At 44.5% G+C, this 24,384-nt stretch overlaps 1 protein-coding gene across 3 annotated transcripts in view; it reads right to left on the bottom strand.

The window, feature by feature from the left end:
• The window catches only part of LIMD1 (LIM domain containing 1), an 85,419-nt gene that overhangs the window by 23,206 nt on the left and 37,829 nt on the right, over positions 1-24,384 (bottom strand). For 2 of the 3 annotated variants that reach the window (XR_001713292.4, XM_001147894.8), the window contains exon 2: positions 21,701-21,802. Coding sequence is in view for 2 of the 3 variants with exons in the window: in XM_001147894.8 (XP_001147894.4) it covers positions 21,701-21,802 (102 nt within the window). In the remaining variant the exon portion in view is untranslated. Of the gene's footprint in view, positions 1-224; positions 393-21,700; positions 21,803-24,384 lie in introns of those variants that run through there. The other variant, XM_009445346.5, reaches the window with a different exon arrangement.

Genomic DNA, 24,384 nt, shown 5'->3' with positions numbered 1-24,384 from the left:
AGGTTTCAGTGAGCGTAGAAAGGGTTCAGTAAAGAGTGAGGCAGAAATAAAACACATCACATGTCAATGTCATGGAGCAGTACAAGGATACAGGAATTGATTATTTTTGGGAATCACTTGAAATCACACCCAAGGATTACTCCTAACTTTCTGGAGTAAAAATATGATACTTATGAATTACACATTATTGTTTTCATTTCATAAGTAAGGAAATTGAGGCTTACCCAGGTAGTAAGTGGGCAGGATGGGAACCCAGATTTGTCTGACTCTGAAGACTGTGCTTGTTCCACTGCACCATGAGGCCATGCAGCAGTATTTAATGCTTGTTGGATGCACACCTATATGCAGAATCCAGTTTCTCTCTTCTGCCAGGAAATGGGACAGGCCTTTCTTTCTTTTTCCTTTTTTTTTTTTTTTTTTTTTTTTGAGACAGCGTCTTGCTCTGTTGCCCAGGCTGGAGTGCAGTGGTACAATCATAGCTCACTGCAGCCTCGAACTCCTGGTCTCAGCAATCCTCCCACCTTGGCCTCCCAAAGCGTTGAGATTACAGGTGTGAGTTACCATATCTGGCCGGAAAAGGGAATTTTCATTCAAACACTTTCTAGGTACTGGGCCTTTTACTTGCCTCATGTCTCACTTAAGTGTCATGAACAGTTCCGTAAAAACTCCTTGTGATGACAGGCATTTAGATGTAACTTGATAGGTAACCTTCCACTTGGAGACAGGCTAAAGTTTGTATCTTTGGAGAAAGGGGGTTGCTGAGAGGAGGCTGAGGCCAGGTAGGAAACAGCAAGCAACCTGGTGCTGAGAAGCAAGGAGGCAGAAAAGGTATTCTCCAGGCTGAATCACCCCAGATTTGGCCAATGAAACAGACGCCAACTAACCTGAAAATTCCTGGAATCACTGCCACTGTCCTGAAAGTTCCAATCAAGAGCAGGATCCAGAATCCTCCTTATTGACATTTAAGCTAGAGCACCCAACCGCCACTAGGTGGTGCCAAACCACAGCCAGGACAAGGACAGGTTGAAGCAGCACAATTTACCCCAAGCCAGCCAGCCCTGGAGGCCTGCTTGAGTCATTTCATTAATCTTGCAATAATGTGCCCTGACGTTTGGGCAGTTGAAACTCACTTGTCGGCTGGGCGCGGTGGCTCACGCCTGTAATCCCAGCACTTTGGGAGGCCAAGGTGGGCGGATCATGAGGTCAGGAGACCAAGACCATCCTGGCCAACATGGTGAAACCCCGTCCCTACTAAAAATACAAAAACCAGCTGGGTGTGGTGGTGCGTGCCTGTAATCCCAGCTACTCAGGAAGCTGAGGCAGGAGAATCGCTTGAACCCGGGAGGCGGAGGTTGCAGTGAGCCGAGATTGCACCACTGCACTCCAGCCTGGCGACAGAGTGAGACTCCGTCTCAAAAAAAAAAAAAGAAAGAAAAAGAAAAAGGAAGCTCACTTACTATATTATGGTTGAGTTACTGAAGCTTTTTTTTTTTTTTTCTGGTGGAGAAACAAAAGCTAAAGAGGTTAAATTCACCTATGTAGCTAAAAGTTAAATAGAAAAGTTGAGATTCGAACCCAGGTCTCTCTTGTGCAAAGTCAACACTCTTTCCACCACACTATACTGTCTCTCTTGTTTTCTGTTCCAAAAGGAATATCTCTCAGACTAAGGGGAATGTCTTAGTCATTTTAGGCTGTTAGAACAAAATACCATAAACTGAGTAGCTTAAACAATAGACATTTATTTCTCACAGCTCTGGAGGTTGGAAGTCCAACATCAGGGTGCTAGTAGGGTCGGTTCTTGGTGAGGATCCAGTTCCTGATTTACAGATGGCTGTCTTCCTGCTGTTTTCTCACATGGTGGAAAGGGAACTAACTACATCTCTGAGCTCTTCTTATAAGGACACTAATCCCATTCAGGAAGTATCCACTCTCATAACTTAATCACCTCCCAAAGACTCCACCTCCAAATACCATCATGTTGGGATTAGAGATTCAACATAAGGATCTGTGAGGGGACGGTATAAACGTTCAGTCCTTCCAGGGAAGTAGATGGATTTCCTGGCATTCCCAATTAAACTTCCTTCTGCTCCCTTGAAGAGGCAAATTTCACTGTCCTCACTGACTTGTTATGGCGACTCATACGTAGAGATGTAACACTAGGGAGCTGCTGCGGCTTTGGCAGAGCTAATAAGGACAGAAGACAAAATGGAATAGCCGAGGGATAAACACCAAAAACTTAGGTGGTTCTCAAACCTTAGCATGCTTCAGAACCGCCAGGTGGGTTTGTTGAAACACAGACTGCTGACTTAGTAAGTGTGGGAAGGGGCCCGAGACTCTGCATTTCTAGTTAAGTTCCCTAGTGATGCTGATGGTGCTAGTCCAGGGACCACACTTTGAGAACCACCAAGTCAGACTATGCCTCAGGCTTGTCTCTGAACTGGCACTTCCATTTGATGCTGTTCATCTTGGTCAAAAATGCTAAGACTTAAACCATCCCTGAATAATCAGCATCAAACATAAACTGGGGGTGGGAGTGTCAGTGTTACATCTTTATAATTCTAGTTTCAGAATCGTCCTGCTTCCAGTAGAGGAATTCCCTCCACTAGGAAATAGCTGATGATAGTCACACTAAATATATACTCAACAGACCATTTTTACAGTTTAGAAGACAGTAGTCAAAGTGCTCTTTATTTTCTTTATTTACATCAGCCGTTTATAAAATATTGACTGATAGGCCGAGTGTGGTGTCTCATGCCTATAATCCCAGCACTTTGGGAGGCTGAGGCGGGCAGATCACTTGAGGTCAGGAGTTCGACACCAGCTTGGCCAACAGGGTGAAACCCCATCTCTACTAAAAATACAAAAATTAGCCAGGCCTGGTGGCGTGAGCCTGTAATCCCAGCTACTCAGGAGGCTGAGGCAGGAGAATCACTTGAACCCAGGTGGCAGAGGTTGCAGTGAGCTGAGATTGAACCATTGTACTCCAGCCTGGGTGACAGAGTGAGACCATGTCTTAAAAAAAAAAAAAAAAATTGACTGATAAATGTGCAGACTCACAGAGAATCCACTCCAAAAAGACACTTCCCATAGATGTAGTGAATGAATTTTTTCTTTCTTTTTTTTTTTTTTTTTTTTTTTTGAGACAGGGTCTTACTCTGTCACCCAGGCTGGAGTGCAGTGGTGCAATCTCCTCCTGGGCTGGAGCAATCCTCCCACCTCAGCCTTGAGTAGCTGGGAACACACGTGGATGCCACCATGACTGGCTAATTTTTTGTGTGTATTTTTAGTAGAGACGGGGTTTCACCATGTTGCCCAGGCTGGTCTCAAACTCCCGGGCTCAAGCTATCCACCTGCCTCAGCCTCCCACAGTGCTGGGATTACAGGTGTGAGCCACCTGCAGGCCGTGAATGAGTATTTTATATTTGACTTCAAGCCATCCTCAGTTTAAAAGAGAAAAATGCATCTGATAAAGCCGGTGTAGTTTAACAAAGGAAACAAGAGTTAAGGACATCACAAAGAGAGGTCAGCCATTTAATCTGACAAAACTAAAACGTGCAATAATACTCATCACTCTTCCTTCCCTATAAAATAGAAATAAGCTATAACCTATTCTGGAAACATAACTGGTCCTTGGCGGTAAGACTCCACCACAAATTTCAGTTCCAAAATATCTCCCTGAGAAGTAAAAATGCAAGGGTTTCCCAACAATGAGAAGAGTTTCCGAGAAAAGAAAGTAAAAATCAGTAGTCACTTGGACTGTTTTGATTGTACTGTCCCAGTTAGTGACTTCTACCTGTACTGTCCATGGTGGCTACTAGCCACATGTGGTTATTTATATAAGTTTAAATCAATTAAGATAACATTAAAAATTTAGCGCCAGGACTTGAACAAGTATATCTTGAGTACTTGATGGCCACTTGTGACTAGGGAAGCTTTAGAATATCTGCATCATCGCACAAAATTCTAACCAATCTACTTCAAATAGCTTTTCTAGAATAGGTTCTTTTTTTTCTTTTCTTTTTTTTTTTTTTTTTTTTTTTTTTGAGACAGTCTTGCTCCGTCGCTCAGGCTGGAGTGCAGTGGTGCAATCTTGGCTCACAGCAACCTCCGCCTTCTGGACTCAAGCCATCCTCCTGGCTCAGCCTCCTGAGTAGCTGGGACTACAGGCATGCACCATCACTCCCAGGTAATTTTTGTATTTTTAGTAGAGATGGGGTTTCACCATGTTGGCCAGGTTGGTCTTGAATTCCTGACCTCAGGTGATCTGGCTGCCTCAGCCTCCCAAAGTGCTAGGATTAGAGGCATAGGCCACAACACCCAGCCCCAGAATAGGTTAACTCTTAAAAGATATTGCTAAAAACAAATCAATTTGGTTTGGCTCAAGTGAAGGAGAGATCCAGCCTCGATTTTGCAGGCTTGCCAAGCCTCAGTAAGCCAAGGAGCACAGCAGAAAGGGGCAAAGTGGAAAAGCACTCAGGCTTGGGGTCCAACCTTGCCTTTGCCCCTTCCCTGAAATGAGACCCTGGCTGTCACCCAAACCCTTCAGGTTCCCTGGTAAGGATAAAAGTGGGATCACAGTGGGGAACGCAGCCCAGTGCACCTCATACCAGGCATCTGGTGTGACTGTTGCCAGCATCCCTACCTGACCTTCCGTTTCCTCAAATGACACCCACCAGAGCTAAGAATCATAACCACCACCCTCTCTCCCTCCTCATCCAAATCCCCTACATCACTCCTTCCTTCTCAGTTTATCTGTGGCAAAGGGCTAGGTATGGGAGGCTTTTGTTTTTAATTTCCATCTGTCAGACTTATTATCTTGTAAAATACAATAATATAGAAAAATGAAACATAAAATCCAAGCCCCAACTGTAGTTATTATCCAATTCAACTGACACAAAGCCACTCTGTCAAACTCTTAGGAAGGTCTCTAAACGTTCTCATCTCTTTCTCGGCCTTTGCTGGTGCTGGCCAAGGACCATGCTCTGAGCACTGCTGCCTCACGCTCCAATTCTCTTCTCACGTGCCACTCCAAAGTCTTTGTCTTATAGTTAGTTTTCCATTTCCCCTATTCCAGGCTATTATCGTCTGGATCAGAGATGAGAATACTGCACACAGAGACAACCCAGAGATGTGCAGAGGGTCTCCTTTAAGTGTTCAGCAGAGCATGGATCAGCTCTTGCCTGTGAGGAAACTAACCAAAGTCAGAGGACAAACATCTGCAGGATTCGCAAGAACAGTGCCTGGCACCCACAAAAGCTGGAAACAGTGCCTATTCCCACCAGCCCTGAGAATGAGGAATAATAAAGCCCTAGACTGAGCTCTGCTTTGAATTCATCTAATAAATCATAAAAGCAAGACTAGAATCACTGTTCCTAAATAATTTAACAGCATCCCAGAACAATGCTCAGAAGATTGAAAGAATACAAAATATCCAAGACTCAATAAGGTAAAGTTTACAATGTCTGGCAGCCAATCAAATATTCCCAGGCATGCAAAGAGGCAGGAAAGCACAACCCACAGGGAAGAGAATAATCAATCTATGGAAATCAACCCCGATCAGACACAGATATTAGAATTAGCAGAGAAGGACATTAAAAGCTATTGTTTCTATATTCAATATGTTGGAAATGTTAAGTAGCAACATGGAAAATATTTAAAAGGCTCAAACTGAGCTGCTAGAGATGAAAACCAAAATGTCTGAGATAAACAATACATTGGCTGGCCGGGCATGGTGGCTCTCACCTGTAATGCCAGCACTTAGGGAGGCCAAGGAAGGCGTTATCACTTGAGGACAGGAGTTTGAGATCAGCCTGGCCAACATAGTAAAACTCCACCTCTACTAAAAATACATAAATTAGCCAGGCATGGTGGCTCATGCCTGTAATCCCAGCTACTTATTAGGAGGCTGACCCGTGAGAATCGCTGGAACCTGGGAGGCGGAGGTTGCAGTGAGCCGAGATCACACCATTGCACTCCAGCCTGGGCAGCAGAGCAAGACTGTGTCTCAAAATAAATAACAGGCCGGGTGCGGTGGCTCACGCCTGTAATCCTAGCACTTTGGGAGGCCGAGGCGGGTGGATCACCTGAGGTCAGGAGTTTGAGACCAGCCTGGCCAACGTGGCAAAACCCTGTCTCTACTAAAAATACAAAAATTAGCCAGGCATGGTGGTGCATGCCTGTAATCCCAGCTACTTGGAAGGCTGAGGAAGGAGAATCGCTTGAACCCGGGAGGTGGAGGTTGCACTGAGCTGAGATCATGCCACTACACTCCAGCCTGCACAATGGGGGCAAGACTCCATCTTAAAAAAAAAAAAATAACCATCTGATCTTTGACAAACTTGACAAAAACAAGCAATGGAGAAAGCATTCCCTACTTAATGGTGCTGGGAAAACTGGCTAGACATATGTAGAAAGCTGAAACTGGATCCCTTCCTTCCACCTTATACAAAAATTAACTCAAGATGGATTAAGGACTTAAATGTAAGACCAAAAACCATAAAAACCCTAGAATAAAATCTAGGCAGTACCATTCAGGACACAGGCATAGGCAAGGACTTCATAACTAAAACACCAAAAGCAATGGCAACAAAAGCCAAAATAGACAAATGGGATCTAATTAAACTAAAGAGCTTCTGCACAGCAAAAGAAACTACCATCAGAGTGAACAGGCAACCTACAAAATGGGAGAAAATTTCTACAATCTACCCATCTGATAAAGGGCTAATATCCAGAATCTACAAAGAACTTAAACAAATTTACAAGAAAACAACAACCCCATCAAAAAGTGTGCAAAGGATATGAACAGACACTTCTCAAAAGAAGACATTTATGCAGCCAACAGACATATGAAAAAATGCTCATCATCACTGGTCATCAGAGAAATGCAAATCAAAACCACAATGAGATACCATCTCATGTCAGTTAGAATGGCAATTATTAAAAAGTCAGGAAACAACAGACGCTGGAGAGGATGTGGGAAACAGGAACGCTTTTACACTGTTGGTGGGACTGTAAATTAGTTCAACCATTGTGGAAGACAGTGTGGCAATTCCTCAAGGATGTACAACTAGAAATACCATTTGACCCAGCCATCCCATTACTGGGCATATACCCAAAGGATTATAAATCATGCTGCTATAAAGACACATGCACACGTTATGTTTATTGCGGCACTATTCACAATAGCAAAGACTTGGAACCAACCCAAATATCCATCAATAATAGACTGGATAAAGAAAATGTGGCACATATACACCACGGAATACTATGCAGCCATAAAAAGGATGAGTTCATGTCCTTTTTGGGGACATGGATGAAGCTGGAAACCATCATTCTCAGCAAACTATCACAAGGACAGAAAACCAAATACCGCATGTTCTCACTCATAAGTGGGAGTTGAACAATCAGAACACGTGGACACAGGGAGGGGACATCACACACTGGGGCCTGTTGGGGGGGGTGGGGGGCTGGGGGAGGGATAGCATTAGGAGAAATACCTAATGTAAATGATGGGTACAGCAAGCCAACATGGCACATGTATACCTATGTAACAAAACTGCACATTGTGCACATGTAACACAGAACTTAAAGTATAATTTAAAAAAGATACATAAATAAATAACAAAAAGCTTTTTAAAAATTTTAGAAAAGAGAATACACTGGATGGGATTAATAGCAGATTACACCATGCAAGAGAAAACATTAGTGAATTTAAAGGTACAGCAATAGAAAATGTCCAAAATGAAATGAGAGGAAAAGAACTTTTTAAATAACGAAATGGGCACAAGTGAGCTCTGGGACAACTTCAAGATGCCTAAGATTGGAGTAATTGGAGTCCCTAGTGGATGGGGATGAATGTGAAGAAATAGATTTGATGAAGACTGACTACAAACACACAGATCCAAGAAGCTCAACAAACCCCTAAGCACAAGAAACATGAAAAGCACACCAAGGATATCATAATCAAATTTCTCAAAATCAATGATGAAATCTTAAAAGCAGCCAGAATGGGGGAAAAACATGTCACATACAGAGAATAGAGATATCAGATTTCTCATTAAAAAAAAATAAGGGAGAAAATAGTAAAAAAAAAAAAAAAACAAAAAAACTTCAAGGAACTCAAAAAAGTATCAAGCTAGAATTCTATATCCAGCAATATATATATTTTATATATAATTATATATATAAAATATATAATTATATATAAATATATCTATATAATTATATATATATAAATATAAATATATATATAATTTTTTTTTTGAGACAGAGTCTCACTCTGTTGCCCAGGCTGGAGTGCAGTGGTGCAATCTCGGCTCACTGCAAGCTCTGCCTCCTGCGTTCACGCCATTCTGCTGCCTCAGCCTCGCCAGTAGCTGGGACTACAGGCACCCGCCACCATGCCCGGCTAATTTTTTGTATTTTTAGTAGAGGCGGGGTTTCACCATGTTAGTCAGGATGGTCTCGATCTTCTGACCTCATGATTGGCCCGCCTCGGCCTCCCAAAGTGCTGGGATTACAGGCGTGAGCCACTGCGCCCAGCCAAAAAAATATATTTTAAAATAAAAAAATGAAAGAAAGATAAATTCAGAATACAAAAGTTTAAAGAATTCATCACCAAATCAGCATACGAAAAAGAAAAAATGTTAAGAGAAGTCCTTCAAGCAGAAGGAAAAATGGTACCAGATGAAAACCTGAATCTAAACAAAGGGATGAGAAGGAGCAGAAATGGCAAATGCGAGGACAAGTGAGACTTTTTTCTTATTAGTTAAATCTCTTTAAAACATTTAGAAGAAAACATGGACATGAATCTTTGTGACCTTGGGTCAGCCAATGTTTTCCTACAAAAAGCACCAAAACACTGGCAAAAAAAGAAAAAAAGTAGATAAATTCTACTGCATCAAAATTTAAAGCCTTTGTGCTGTAAACAATACCATCAAGAAATGAAATGACAGTCCACAGAATGAAAGAAAATATTCCCAAATCCTATACAAAGAACGATTAAGACTCAATAATAAAAAGACAATCCAAGTAAAAATGAGCAGGGAATTGAGAAGACATTTTTCCAAATAAGACATACCAATGGCCAATAAATGTATGAAAAGATGCTCAACATCATTAATCATCAGGAAAATGCAAATCAAAACCACAATGAGATCCAACTTCACACCAAATAGGATAGTTAGAATAAAAAAACTAGATAAGCCTAAGCGTTGGCAAGGATGTGGAAATACTGGAACTCTCATACATGGCTGGTGGGAATGTAACATGGTAGAGCTTCTTTAAAAAACAGGTCCTCAAAAGGTTAAACACAGTTACCATATGACCCAGCAATTTCACTCCTAATATTTACCCAAGAGAACAGAAATGATACATTCACATAAACACCTGCCTAGGAATGTTCATAGCAACATTATTTATAATAGCCAAAAATAAAAACAAGTGTCTATCAACTGCTGAATGGATAAACAAAATATGGTACATCTATACAAGGGAATACTATTCAGCCATAAAAAGAAATGAGATACTGATTCATACTACAACGTGGATGAACCTGGAATGCACGCTAAGTGAAAAAAGCCAGACACAGAAGATCATATATTGTATGATTTCATTCATATGAAATATCCAGAATAGGCAAATCTATAGGGATAGGAAGATCAGTGGTTGCTTAGGGATGAGGGAAGGTGAGTAAGGAGGTGAAGTGATGAGTACCAGGTAATGGGGAAGTGTCACCTTTATTTATTCCAACATTTATTCTGTGTTCAGAATTATACTAAAGGTGCTGAAGGGTTATAAGGAGTAAAATCATGATCAGTTAAACCCTGTCCCTATTCTCCCAAAACTGATCACCTAGGGGGAGATAGAGATTCCTGCAAACAGTTTCAATCTAATCATAATTGAAAACACCATAGGACAGGCAAATGAACAAGGTGCACATGGGACCCAAGATCAGGAGAGTCGCAATGGAGATGGCAATGGAAGACACTGAAGGGAGAGTGATATTCACCTGGGTGGTGATGGAGGGTAAGGGTGACAAGGTACAGGGGTAGAAAAGGACAGGTGATGTGCAGTGTGGCCAGGGACTTCAGCACTTCGGGAGGCTGTGGGGCAGCGAAGGAGGGGGATAGTTAGAAAGAAAGAAGACAGGAAGGAAGTTAGAACTAATTTAAGGAAATGTCTTAAACACCAGGCAAAAGAACTGGACTACAATGTTAAGGCAAAAAGTAGCTGAAGGTCTCTGAGCTGTGGAGTGGCCTCCTCGCTGCTGTGCCCAGAGACCAGACTGGAGGTGACAGCAGTGATCCATGCAAGAGACAGAGACGCTCTGCCTAAAACAGGGCATATGGGACCCTGCTGGCATCCAAATGCCACCAATGGTGACCATTGCAGGGCTGCTGCTGATGTGGAGAGGCAGCTGTCACCCTGCCCCTGAACACAGGGAAGGGCCTGCATCCTCTGGCCAGGCATTGGATTTGCCGGACCCCCAGGCTGACCCGTGCCCTGCTATGCATCTGGTCCTTGAAAACCTGGCCACAGGATCCACACCCAGCCAGCCTCAGTACTCCTGGGAAGAGTCTGGGAGCTCCCATGGTAAGAGTTCACTTCCCCTTTAAACTTTAACTGGCAAGAAGGTTATGTTGGCTTTGAGTCATCAAATCAACAGGATCTTACGCAGCAGATGGTTATGAAGACTATGAAGCAATGAGGGAAAAGGCATATGATATATTTCTAAGTGGAAAAAGCAGGGCATAAAAGCAAACATACACTGTGATGACAACCAGGCAAAAACGTCTACGTAGGCACAGCATACATTTTTGGGGGTTCTTTTTGGTATTGAATTATAGGTGATTTTCTTCTCCCATATACATTTTTTGACAATGTGACTACATTGACTTGGTGATGTATAAAATATCAAAAAAAAGAAACTTCATGAATAATTTCCTACTAATAAGTGAACTCTGGCTAAGATTTAGAGGCCGGGCATTGTGGCTTGCACTTGTAATTCCAGCACTTTGGGAGGCCAAGGCGGGAGGATCACTTGAACCCAGGAGTTTGAGACCAATCTGGGCAACATAGTGGGACTCCAACTCTACAAAAATTAATTTCAAAAAAATTAGCCAGGGGACTAAAGGGACTGAGGTGGGAGGATCACTTTAGCCCATGAGGCAGAGGTTGCAGTGAGCCATAATGCAGCACTGCACTCCAGCCTGAATGGCAGAGTGAGACTGTCTCAAAAAAAAAAAAAAAAAAAAAAAAAAGATTTAGGAACAAGAGGCTTTATATGCAGTCCAATACAGTAGCCACAAGCTGTACATGGCTACTAAAATAAATTTAAACTTTAATTAATTAAAATGAAATAAAATGGAAAATGCAGTTCCATAGTCACACTAGCCACATTTCAAGTGCTCAAGAGCCCCAGGTGGCCAGTAGCTGCTGTGTTAGATGGTGCAGGTCTACAGGTCAGAGAGAGGCCAGAGGACTGAAGTCCACATGAAGGTCAAGTGGGCTGGTGGTGAGGCCCACTGCAGGGCCACAGCCAAGTTCCCAGCTAACTTCATCATAATCCCCCAGGATGCTCCCCCTGCACACACAGATCTCAGAAATCAGGATCTCTGCAGGCAGAGGCAGAGGTCGGCACTGTAACAGGCCCCTTGTGATGGCAACTGACGCACAGTGAGGGGTGAAGGCCATGGATATGGTGGCAAGCGTATACACAGTGGCCACCTGCCCCTGGGCACGAACACACTTCCCCACTCACCAGCTGGGCAACCGCTCTGAGACCCCATGACCTCTTGTGTAAGATGAGTGTGGCTGGAAGGCAAGCAAGGGACACAAGAAGACAGCCACGTGCAGCTTGTGGCTACTGTATTGGACTGCATATAAAGCCTCTGGTTCCTAAATCTTTTTTTTTTTTTTTTTTTTGAGACAGAGTCTCGCTCTGTCACTCAGGCTGGAGTGCAGTGGCACGATCATGGCTCACTGCAATAAATGCAATAAATGCTCCACAGACAGCAGCTCGTATTACACTGGCTTACAGGCATGGATCCACTGATGGGCAACTATGGGTGCAAACAAAACTGTCGGTGAAAGGAGGAGAGAGGAGGGAAGGGAAAGGGAAGGAGAAGGAAGCTGAAGGGGCCAGAGCCAGGGGCAGAAATGTAAGAGAAGAGCTGAGAGACACATGAAGAAGGGATACCCTCAGTGAGATGAGAGGGCCACAGAAACCTGAGGAGTGCCTACAATGCCAGAATACAGTCAGGCCTAGGTAAAAGAGTTTACTCCCTAACCCAGGACTCTGGCTCTGAGATGAGGCACTGCGGTGCAACATCTTCCTGCTAATTACGGTGTGATGCTCCTGGCGTACTGGAGTGCTCTTCATTCTCCTCTTCGACTTGAGAAGACAGGTGACACCCTGGGCACCGCCAAGTATCACCCTTGGTCTGGGACTACCACGGAGGAAAGGTACAGACTTCCAACAAAAACCAGACATGTGCAATATCAGGAGCTTAGGATGCAGACATGGCCACATAAGGTATAGGTTACACCAAAGTTAGCCTCTACAATATACTGCGAAACCTCTCAGACTGTGTTCAGACGATAGGAACAAAGGAATCTGATGGTCTCCCCTGTCAGGGACTTCCTGGCCTCTGACTGAACCAGCAGAGTCTGACCTGGGAAACCAGGTTTGGCCCCAACTCCAGTGCACTAGCAGAACTAGGCTTGCAGGAGACGGACACAAGAGACCCTTTGATAACCAAAGTAAGTGGCCCCTCCACTCTCTTCCGATCCCTGCAGCCCTCTGGCCAGCTCCAGCCTATTTTGGTTGCTTCCTGATCTTTCCCGTGCCCACTGATTTCCTTTAGCATCTGCCCACTCTTCCTTTCTCACATTCTTGATCTTCAGCTTTTTCCTTAGGTCCTGCTGACTCATTCAGCTCATACAGAACTGCTGAATATGATGAGAAATATTCGGACAATTCGACAGCTCAGAAACTCAGGGATTAAAGCCCTTAGTCCATTTCTCTACTATGGGTGCACCCCATGATTGAATTCTACCTCCCCTATTCCCAGCCCCAGGCCACTCTCCTGCACTCACAACTCGAGGGTGGCCAAAAATCCAGTCTCTGTTGTCACACAACCCCAAGGCAGCGGCTGAACCTGAAAAGTCAAGGCAAGGCCCCATGGCTACAGCCCGGCTCCTGTCTTTGGCAAATACTCTCTCTAAGCAAAGGTAATTTAATACAGTGGCTAACAGCAAGAGCTGTGGATCCACAGGTCTTGGGTTCAAGTGCTGACCACACCACTTAACAGTGACAAAACCAACCACAAACTAAACTCTCCAAGCCTCAATCTGTACATCTTAAGTTGAGAGTAATAATAATAATGAACGTTGAACTCCCTGAATTGTTACAGGATTTAGTGCGCCGCCATGGGTGGAGGAGGGCTATGTGGTGTCAGGCCCACGGTAAGCTAGAAAGCTTACCCAAAATTATCTATAAATATCGCAGTGACTGTTTTACAGAAGCAGACCTGCATGAATTAAAGGAAGACCTCCCTAGTTCAGGCTTAACTAATTCAAAATGTGTAAGCATTTTCAGGGGCTGGGTTGACGAGGTCATTTACAAAGTCAAAAAAAAAGGGAAAGGATTTCAGATGCAGTATTTAGACTTTGTAAGAAAAACAAAATAGCTGGCAAGAACCCTCCAGTCCTTCAGAGGCGAACTAACTGGTGAGTCAATCACCAAGGACTTATTCATTCGCTAAGAACCTCTGTTCCACAACATTAGGCTTGGTCCTAATTGTTTTATTTATCTCAAGTAACAAAATGGCATTTTGTGAGTGTTCTAGATGCAGGCTTTTTATTACTAAGAAAGGCTTTCTTCCAACTGGGTCTCAACAAGTGAGATTTTACTATAAATCCCATTCGCAATCTTCAACAGGCATGGACATTCGGTTTTTGGAAGGTGAAATGAGCAATGGTATATAATCTTAGTTTTGCTTTTTCTCCCCACTAAGGCATGGCTGGCAGGTCACAGTGCATCTTACACCCAGCAATATAAACAGTAGGTTACACCACTGCAATTCATTCTGGCCTTGACTTACACATCCCAGCACCATCCCAAGTGGACCCCGTCTGGCCCTCTACAGCCTTCCACTGAGCTCGGACCTGCACTAGGTGTAATTTCTGTCAACTGTGGGACTGGCTGCTTCCCAGCTTCCATCCCCAAGGTGGGCACCCCCCTGCTCCATGGGCTTCTGGCGGGGAGAGTATATTTACCTAGTCCATCATTTTCCATCTCATATCATCGAAAAACTAATAGGAATCATGACACTAACATGGCAAGTAGGATGGAATTTGTTTAGTCTGTGAAATGAACGTCTTAGTTTTTAAACCTCAATCTGCCTGGAGTGAGCACACAGGACCTTGCCTACTTCTCCCTCACAGACCATTCTTTTTTTTTTTTTTGAGACAGAGTCTCGCCCTGTCGCCCAGGATGGAGTACAGTGGCGCAGTCTTGGCTCACTGAAAACTCCGCCTCCTGGGTTCAAGTGATTCTCCTGCCTCAGCCCCCCAAATAGCTAGTATTATAGGCATGTGCCACCACACGCGGTTAATTTTTGTATTTTTAGTAGAGATGGGGTTTTGCCACGTTGCCCAGGCTGGTCTCAAACTCGTGACCTCAAGTGATCTACCCGCCTCAACCTCCCAAAAGTGCTGGGATTACAGATTGAGCCACCACGCCTGGCCTCCCAGACTATTCTTGAAGGTGCCGAGAAGTCCACTCAACCCCACAAGTCAGCGTGTTTTTCCTCCTCTCATGCTGCTGCTTCTGAGGCACAGGTGGGAGCCAGACTCCCTCAGACAGGCCACTTGACATGTAAGTAGACACAGCTGTCAACAAAGGCCACTCCTGTCCTCTCCACAGACCTCCCTCCCACTCCAGGGTGTGCCAACAGCTTCCTGAGAGCGTCCAGTGCCAGTGGGGGGGCATGGCCGCCTGGGGTGGGCAGAGCCTGAGGGGGGAGGAGGGAGACCCACAGCACTCATCTCCACGGCAACCAAACATTCCCAGCCCAAGGAGCACAGCAAAGAAGGGAACTTGAACAAACCACACAAACGCCCACACCACAACCTGCTGCTTACTGCTGGAACGAGCACCAAGGAAACAATCCCACAGAAGGAAAGAAAGATGCTGCACAAAGATGCTGGCTGGGGCTGTGTGTAACAACCTGCAAACCAGCCATTAACTGTGGCACGACTCATCCATCACCATGTAACTTAAAATTATTATTATGAACTATGACATGATGTTAAATTGAAAAGGATACAACATTGTTTATATACTATGATCGCAACTCTAAAAAATGTGTATAAACTTGGAGAAAAACTGGCAAGGAAAACATAAAAGTGACAGTAGCTGAGCTACAATGCTAACATAACAGGTTTCTGTCTTTAAAATTTTCTTTGCAGCAGCCAGATGTGGTGGCTCATGCCTATAATCCTAGCACTTTGGGACGCCAAGGCAGACAGACTGCTTGAGCCCAGGAGTTTGAGACCAGCCTGGGCAACATAGCAAGACCCTGTCTCTACAAAAAATAATAAAAAAATAGCTGAACATGGTGGTGCATGTCTGTAATCCCAGCTACTCAGGAGGCTGAGGCAGGAGGATCACCTGAGCCCAGGAGTTCAAGGCTGCAGTGAGCTGTGATCCCACCATTGCACTCCAGCTTGTACGACAGAGCAAGACCCAGTCTCAAAAAGAAAAAAAAAAAAAGATACAATTTTCTCACAGCTTTCCCCATTGCTGCTTCTCATCAGCAGATGGGGAAATGTTCATATCCGTGTAAGGGAACCTGCCATGGTGCCTGGGAGAACTGCACATAGCCACGTATGCAAAGGTTTGCCTGAATCTTGGTGGAACACCTTGTAGGCTTCCAGAACATAAAAAGATGCACGGCTGTCTCTCATTCACCTCCCTATTCCCCCAGGAGCCTGTCACCAGACAGTGTCTCATCTCTAATGAGGTATGGGGAATTCTGCCTGCCTCTCAGAACAGAGCTGTGGGCTCTGAGACCACTTAGCTGCAGTCTAAAATTGCTTCTCAAAATCCCACTTGTGTGGCAGTCATCAGCCCCTTTTGCTTCAGTGTCATCCTCTTCAGTGTATGGGACAAGGACCCAGGAAGATGGTACCTTTGACACATTCTTTGTGTTGCCTATGTAAGTAATAAACTGCCTAAAGTAACAGTGGCTTGTTGTATCTTTACCAAACTAGTCAGGCCCTGGACTTGCCCTGTAAATGTGTGTGAGCTTAACAGTATCCAAATACTATGTTTTAATGCAGTATCAATGGACCTCAGGAAGTATGTGTATATACCAACAGATACCTCCATATGCCATATGCTATATATATATAAAAAATATAAATAAAATAAAAAATATAAAAATATATATAAAATCTGGCTTTACATACTATATATAGTGTTTTAAACTAGATTTTCATAAATGAAATGGGAAAATAGAAAAGATACATATACAAATATGTTCAGAAATACACACACTCACCAGACTCTATCAATAACCAAGATAAGATAAAGAACAGAGAAAACACACTTATTTTTGCTTGACTAGGTGGAAATAAATCAGAGGAGGGAGAACCAGAAAAACAAGGAAGTACAGGTGAGCATAGATTCAAGAGGTCTGGATTCCGTGCCAGCTCCATAGCCAGGTTTTTGACCTTGAGAAATTCTCTTTCCCTGTCTGCCCCCATTTTCTCTTCTAAGAAGGAGGGGATGCCCTAGATGCACCCAGACCCCCAGCTGTGCCGTCTCCATGGTGTTGAGGCTCACAGAGACACACTCAGGACCTGCAGAGCTGAGACATAGAGCTCCCGGGTGCCTCCTTCTGCTGAAAGCCGAGGTAAAGGGCAGCAATGTAACTGAAAAAAGACAAGTCACCTCCAGTGTCTAAGAGAAGCCACTGAGACACAAGCCCAGTCTCCAACATTCCAACTGCTCTTTGGAACTGGAGAGGAAGTGGGACATTCACAGAGCAGGAGGGTGTGCAGCCCCAGGGCAAACAGCAATGCCCCTGCACTCACTTTTTGACAAAATCCGAATCCTCATTCCTTCAGCAACTCTGTTCTAGGGCCTGGTTTGCTGGCAATAGATCCACAGAGAGTGCGGTTCACCGTCTATGTAATAACACCAACAAGGGTTCGGCGTGGTGGCTCGCGCTTGTAATTTCAGCACTTTGGAAGGCCAAGGCAGGCAGATCACCTGAGGTCAGGAGTTCAAGACCAGCCTGGCCAACATGGTGAAACCCTGTCTCTACGAAAAATACAAAAATTAGCCGGGCCTGGTGGTACATGCCTGTAGTTCCAGCTACTTAGGAGGCTGAGAGGCAGGAGAATCGCTTGAACCCGGGAGGCAGAGGTTGCAGTGGGCTGAGATCATGCCACTGCACTCCAGCCTGGGCAACAGAGTGAGATCCGTCTTAAAAACAAAACAAAACAACAACAACAACAAAAAAAACAAGAAAGCAGAGTGCACCAAATTCAGGAGAAGTCTCTTCCTGCTAAGGAAACAGGGAAGGCTACCTGGAAGAGGAGGCATTTGAGCTGAGTCATAAGACTGGACAGAGAAATGTATTAAGTGAATGGGGAGAGGTTATTCTAGCTAACAATGTGATCAGAGGCATGGAAGTGAAAAAGAGAAATTCAGTTTGACTGGAATAGGAAACAGGAAGTGATAAGACAGGGACAAGACCACAAAGGCCTTCAATGCTAGACCAATCAAAAACCCAAACCAGGTCTGTCTTCCTTAAGTGTCTGTGCTTGTCACAATTTGAAGAAAGAGAAACTCAATCCATTAAGAAATAGACAGCCACTCTAGCAGCCTTGGGTGGAACCCACAGACTCATCTGCAATGGGCTGAATGTCTATGTCCCCCTAAAATTCCTATGTTAAAATCCTAACCTCTGGCCGGGCATGGTGGCTCACGCCTGTAATCCCAGCATTTTGGGAAGCTGAGGCGGGTAGATCACCTGAGGTCAGGACTTCGAGACCAGCCTGACCAACATGAAGAAACCCTGTCTCTACTAAAAATACAAAAATTAGCCAGGTTTGGTGGCGCATGGCTGTAATCCCAGCTACTTGGGAGGCTGAGGCAGGAGAATCGCTTGAACCCAGGAGGCGGAGGTTGCGGTAAGCCGAGACTGCGCCACTGCACTCCAGCCTGGGCAATAAGAGCAAAACTCCATCTCAAAAAAAGAAAAAAAAATCCTAACCTCCAAGGTGACGGGATTAGGGGGTAGGGCCTTTGGGAGGTGATTCTCATGAGGTGGAACCCTCAGGAATGGGATTAGTGCCCTTATAAAGGAGATCCCAGAGAGCTCCCCTTCTACCATATGAGTGCCCGGGAAGTGGGCCCTCAACAGACACCTCATCTGCCAGCACCTTGATCTTGGACTTTCCAGCATCTAGAACTGTGAGAAATACATTTCTATTGTTTATAAGCCAACCAGTGTATGGTACTTTGTTATAACAGTCCAAACAGACTAAGACACTCATCAATTGGTTTTCCCTCACCAACAGCTTCCCTAATTCAAATGGTAACTGCTTGAGGTGGAAAACAGCCTCTCCTTAATATTTATTTTCTTTTTCCTGAAAAATAGAGCAAGTATTGAGAAACTGTTGTAGGAGTCAAAGGTCAAAGATAAATTGTAAACAAAGATCTGATACAAGCAGCCAACAAACATGAAAAAAATGCTCAAGGGTCAGGTGTGGTGGCTTATGCCAGTAATCCCAGCCCTGTGGGAGGCTGAGGTGGGAGGGTCACCAGAAGTCAGGAGCTCGAGACCAGCCTAGGCAACACAGCGAGACCTCTGTCTCTACAAAAATTTTAAAACATTAGCTGGGCATGGTGGCACATGCCTGCAGTCCCAGCTACTCAGAAGCTAAGGCAGAAGGGTTACTTGAGTTCAAGGCTGCAGTGAGCTACAATTACATCATGGCACTCCAGCCTGGATGACACAGTGAGACCCCATCTCAAAACAAAACAAACCTCCACATCATTATCATCAAAGAAATGCAAATCAAAACCACAAAATGGCCACTATTAAAAAGTCAAAAAGTAGATGTTGGCAAGGCTATAGAGAAAAGGCAATGCTTATACACGGTTGGTGGGAGTGTAAATTAGTTCAGCCACTGTGGAAAACAGTTAGGAGATTTCTCAAAGAACTAAAAATAGAGCTACCATTTGACCCAGTAATCCCATTACTGGATATATATGCAAAGAAATGTACATCTTCTACCAAAGATACCTGCACTCGTATGTTTATCACCACACTATTCACAATAGCAAAGACATGGAATCAACCTAGGTGCCCATCAGCAGTAACTGAATAAAGAAAATGTGGTACATATACACCATGGAATACTACACAGCCATAAAAAAATGACATCATGTCCTTTGCAGCAACATAGAAACACAAGAAACAGAAAACCAAATAGCTGAAAAACTTTCTACTGGGTACTATGTTCACTGTGTGGGTGACAGGACCAATAGAAGCTCAAACTTCAGATTCACACAATATACCTTTGTAACAAACCTGCACGTCTTGAATCTAAAACTAAAATTAAAATTTAACTAACTAAATAAATAAAGGGGGGCCTAAACACAACTCCCATATGGATAAAACACAAACATGTGCCAAAGACTTTATTTAACTCATCAATTAATAAAGGAACCAATAAATGGTATAATTGGGAGAATTCAAAGAACCATAGGCCATCAGGAATGTTGAAATCAATTTGCTTAATAGATTGCAAAACTGGTCAATCTCCACAGGGTAACAATCATCAACTGCACCTCCACCAGACAGTCTGCATTGCTATAGACAAGAATTGTGTTTGTTACCATCAATATTCTACAACTTACAGAGTGCAACATAGCTCAAAGACAAGGAAAGGCACAGAGACCCAGAGAATTCGATAACCAGATCACTCCTAGATTTCCACTGCGGACATTCTCAAAGTCTTTCCCTACACAGGTGAACACTGATCAATGTGTAAACCATAAACTCTCAGGCATGTGTTCTAAGGGAAATTGCAGTGAGGACTGAAGCATGAGGTTCAGAACTCAGGCCTGGACCATCAAGGCTCAGCAGGTTAGGAGGCCACTAGTTAACCACATGCACTGGTTAACTTTATACTGGGAATTAGGATCTCTGGCTGTGAGCAAGTTCTTCCCCTTCCCTTCTCCAGAAGGATTCAAAATGAGGATCCCCAAACCAATGGTAGTCAGCCCTGATCACACCCTGGAAGTATCTGAGAAGCTGTGAAAAAATACACTTGCCCCACTTGGGCGGGCGCAGTGGCTCACGCCTGTAATCCCAGCACTTTTGGAGGCCGAGGTGGGTGGATCACAAGGTCAAGAGATCGAGACAATCCTGGCCAACATGGTGAAACCCCGCCTCTACTAAAAATACAAAAATTAGCTGGGCGTGCTGGTGCACATCTGTAGTCCCAGCTACTCGGGAGGCTGTAGCAAAAGAATCGCTTGAACCCAGGAGGCGGAGGTTGCAGTGAGCTGAGATAGCACCACCGCACTCCAGCCTGGGCGACAAAGTGAGACTCCGTCTCAAAAAAAAAAAAAAAAAAAATTAATACACTTGCCTCACTCTAGAAATTCCAAGGGTGATGCCCTGGCCCCACCCTTGATTAGCAGAATCAGATTGAGGTTCCTAGCTAATCCTATCAGATTAGGATTTAGCTCTGATTCTGATTAGCAGGGGTTTAAAGTCTCCACAGGTGATTCTAATGAGCAGCCAGGATTGCAAACCACGAGGCCAGATGGTTAGAAAGACCCCTTCGTTCCTGACACCCTGTGACTCTGCTGTAACACTCCCTTTTAGTTGAGAGCTGTTAGCCTCAGTATAGGATTGAGAATATAAGTAAGACATTTTCCAAAAATACTCCTCAAAATTAATCTTTGATAGAGACAGAAAACAAGCAAAATCCATAACTTGGTCAGACTTGGCAAGCATGCAATGTGTTAGAATCTTCCACGGGGAGCGGTTGCCATCCATTCAATCCAGACTCCTGATGGGCTGCTTGAATTATAATGCATGTACTGGAGTACAAAGATGCCCACAGGTGTGTGCTAGGTAGGCACCAGCACACGGGTGGCATGCACACACACCTCATGCTCATACAGCAGCCTCCAAATCAAAGATTAGGTTAGGGAGGTGGTTACAGAGTAATAAAGGACCCCCACCTCCACCTCACACTGGGGTAGCTGACTGACTAATCACTTTTGGTTGGCTGGTCCCCACAGTGGGGGAGAGAACTGACAAACAGGGTAGACATGGTGAATCCCAGCACTTCCTCCCAAATCTTCTGAAACTTCTTCTTACATATTTCAAACCTGATGTGATTAGGGATCACTCTGAACTCATTCAACTTATCACCAGAATCACAGGCAATCTTTGGTATTGTGTTAAGTCACCGTGCCCTGATGGGCTTCTGTTGGTGGTAAGAAACCCTGCTGTAAAAGACACTGTCTGGCTTTTCTGTGGGGCTGAGGAGGGCCATGGACCAACTGTCTCCAGAAAGATGATCTTCTCTCTCCTCCCCTTCTCGGTTCCCATGTTCCTTACGCATCCCCCACACACCCGACACCCACACCCACACTTACTGCAAGCTGCACAGGTGAAGCATGTGTCATGGTAGAGGTTCCCCATGGCCTGACAGGCCTGGCCAGCCCCAAACACCCCTTTGCTGCATTTCACACAGGCTCCTGCAAGGACAAGAGAAACATCAGTGAGTCAGGAGGGAACCAGTGTAAACTGAGTCATAAAAAAGCCAATGAACAAAGCATAATACCATCCCTCCCCATGGCCAGCCCACCACCAAATCCAGTGGATGACTCATTTGAAGTGTCTTTCTCTCCCTCTCGCTCTGTCACTCTTTCAACTGCAGAAAACAGCTACCAGGCTGGACTTTAGGTCCCACTTTCCCTGCCCCACTGTTATGCTAATGTTCAGAATTCCTGGGCTTGGTCAACTCCCTCCCTCACCCCACCCAAAGCTTTCGAAGGTTCCCACTGTTTATAAGACAGTTCAGAAAGATTGCACCATCACTATAATATGCCAAGCATGCAGGTTGGGAAATTTCTTTTTTCCTCCCTTTTTTTTTTTTTTTTGAGACGGGGATCTTGATATGTTGCCCAGAATGGTCTTGAACTCCTAGGCTCAAGCAATCCTCCTGCCTCGGCCTCCCAAAGTGCTAGGATTACAGGTGTGAGCCACCATGCCTGGCCAGACAATTCCAACTAAATTATTTCCTTTAATTTTCAGTGGGAACCACCAACTAGGATTTAGTAACCTCAATTTTTACAAAAAGTATATCACACCCCAAGCCCCGGGTTTGTCAGACTGCAAGCAAGTGCTCTTCCCTGCCCTTCTACCAGCAGCTCCTCACCCCCTAACAAGTCCCACAGGGTCTTAGCCCAGCCTTTGCTGATGGGCCCCTACCTAGTACATTCTACTCCTGCCCTTCTGTTCACTCAAGTCCTGAGGCTTTCATCTCAGCCTGCCCCACGATTCCTTCCTCAGACTGTTTGAGGCCAGGAGTTCAACACCAGCCTGGGCAACATAGGGAGATCATCCATCGAGAGAGAGAGAGAGAACTTTTTTTGAGACAGAGTCTCACTCTGTCACCTGGGCTGGAGTGCAGTGGTGCAATCTCGGCTCACTGCAACCTCCGCCTCCCGGGTTCAACTGATTCTCCTGCCTCAGCCTTCCAAGTAGCTGGGACTACAGGAATGCACAATCAAGCCCAGCTAATTTTTGTATTTTCAGTAGAGATGGGGTTTCACCATGTTGGCCAGGCTGGTCTCAAACTACTGACCTCAGGTGATCCGCCTGCCTCAGCCTCCCAAAGTGCCGGGATGACAGGCATGAGCCACCGCGCCTGGCCTGAAAAAACAAATTTGAAGAGCCAGGTTCTAACCTTGAGCCTCCCACCTACCCGTGACTCCTGTAGTTTGGATTAATGGTGATCAGCCCTCTGGGTATCCATTTCTTAATTAGGAAATAGAGGTTCCTTCCATCTGCCCTGCATATTCCCAGGAGCAGCAATTAAGAGTTGCTTTGAAAACCAAAAAGTTCTAAAGAGTTAACATGCCTCAACTACAAAGTGCTTATTGGGACACCTGGTCTAAAACAGCTCCACAATTTACTAGCTATGTGACAAGCGCAGACTAATTAAACTCCGATGTTGGGCTAGAAAATGGGGACAACAGTGGCCCCCTCGTAGGGTTACTGTAAGAGAATATGTGCAGTACTTAGTGCAGGGCCCCATACTTGGGAAATGCTCAATTAACAGGCAAATTATAAGGATGACAATCATGTTACTGCCTCCTGCAAAAAGTGCCTTCAGCTTAAAAAGAGCTGTCTAAGAAGTTCTGGGCCTCTCGGGATCTCACATGGGCTCTGTGAACAGGCTGGAGGTCTCTCAGGCTAGGCCAGCCCAGAACCCCTACAGCAGCAGCCCAGGCTCCGGGCCCGTCCACATCAAGGAGGCCTTGGAGTCTCCCTCCCAAAGAACTCCCCCATTACAGTCAAATGAAAGACAGCACAATTATGTAAACAATGCACAAGATGAAAAAAGATTCACGGAGGAATATATTAAAATATAAACAGTGGTTTCTTTATGTTGTAAAACTGTAGCTGGCCTTATTTCTTTACATTTTCTGTAGTTTTTTTATAAGACAGCAGGCATTCATTACTTTACAGATTTTAAAAGGTCGTCTCAAAAAAGTGTTTGAATATGTTCAAATACATTATATAATGTTAAAATTTTTGAAAAATCAACTTCACAGATTTTATAAATATCAATTGCTCCCCTAGCACCCAGCAAGGTAGCCAGCTGGCATCCTTTGGTCAGGAGGAGCTCAGGCATCCTTTTCTAACTCTGGCTCCAATCTGCCAGGGCTATTCTCAGGCTGCAAATCCCCAGCCTTCTGCCCACAGGGTAGAAAGCCCTGTGTTTCAGAGTTCATATCATTTTAAGTTGATAAACTGCATCACCATCAAAGGAAGTCCAAGCTAACACATCCTTCATGAAATTCCCCCACACCAACAGGTTTAAGGAGAAAGCCCCTCTGCCAACACCAGGAAGCAGGGTGAAGCAGTCTGTAGGAAACAGACAAGAAATTGACCATTGGAGAAATTCATTTATAGAAAGCTCAAGAGGGCACAAGTATTGGTTATCTGCAGTTCTTCTTCTGTTTCAACATTTTCAAACACGCAGAAAAGTTGAAGGAATTATACAGAGGGTACCCACATACTCACCATCCCAATTCTATAATTAATGTTT

The sequence above is a fragment of the Pan troglodytes genome, chromosome 2 (assembly GCF_028858775.2).
Source record: "Pan troglodytes isolate AG18354 chromosome 2, NHGRI_mPanTro3-v2.0_pri, whole genome shotgun sequence".
NCBI lineage: Eukaryota > Metazoa > Chordata > Mammalia > Primates > Hominidae > Pan > Pan troglodytes.
This window is presented reverse-complemented; position numbering and strand designations above follow the sequence as displayed.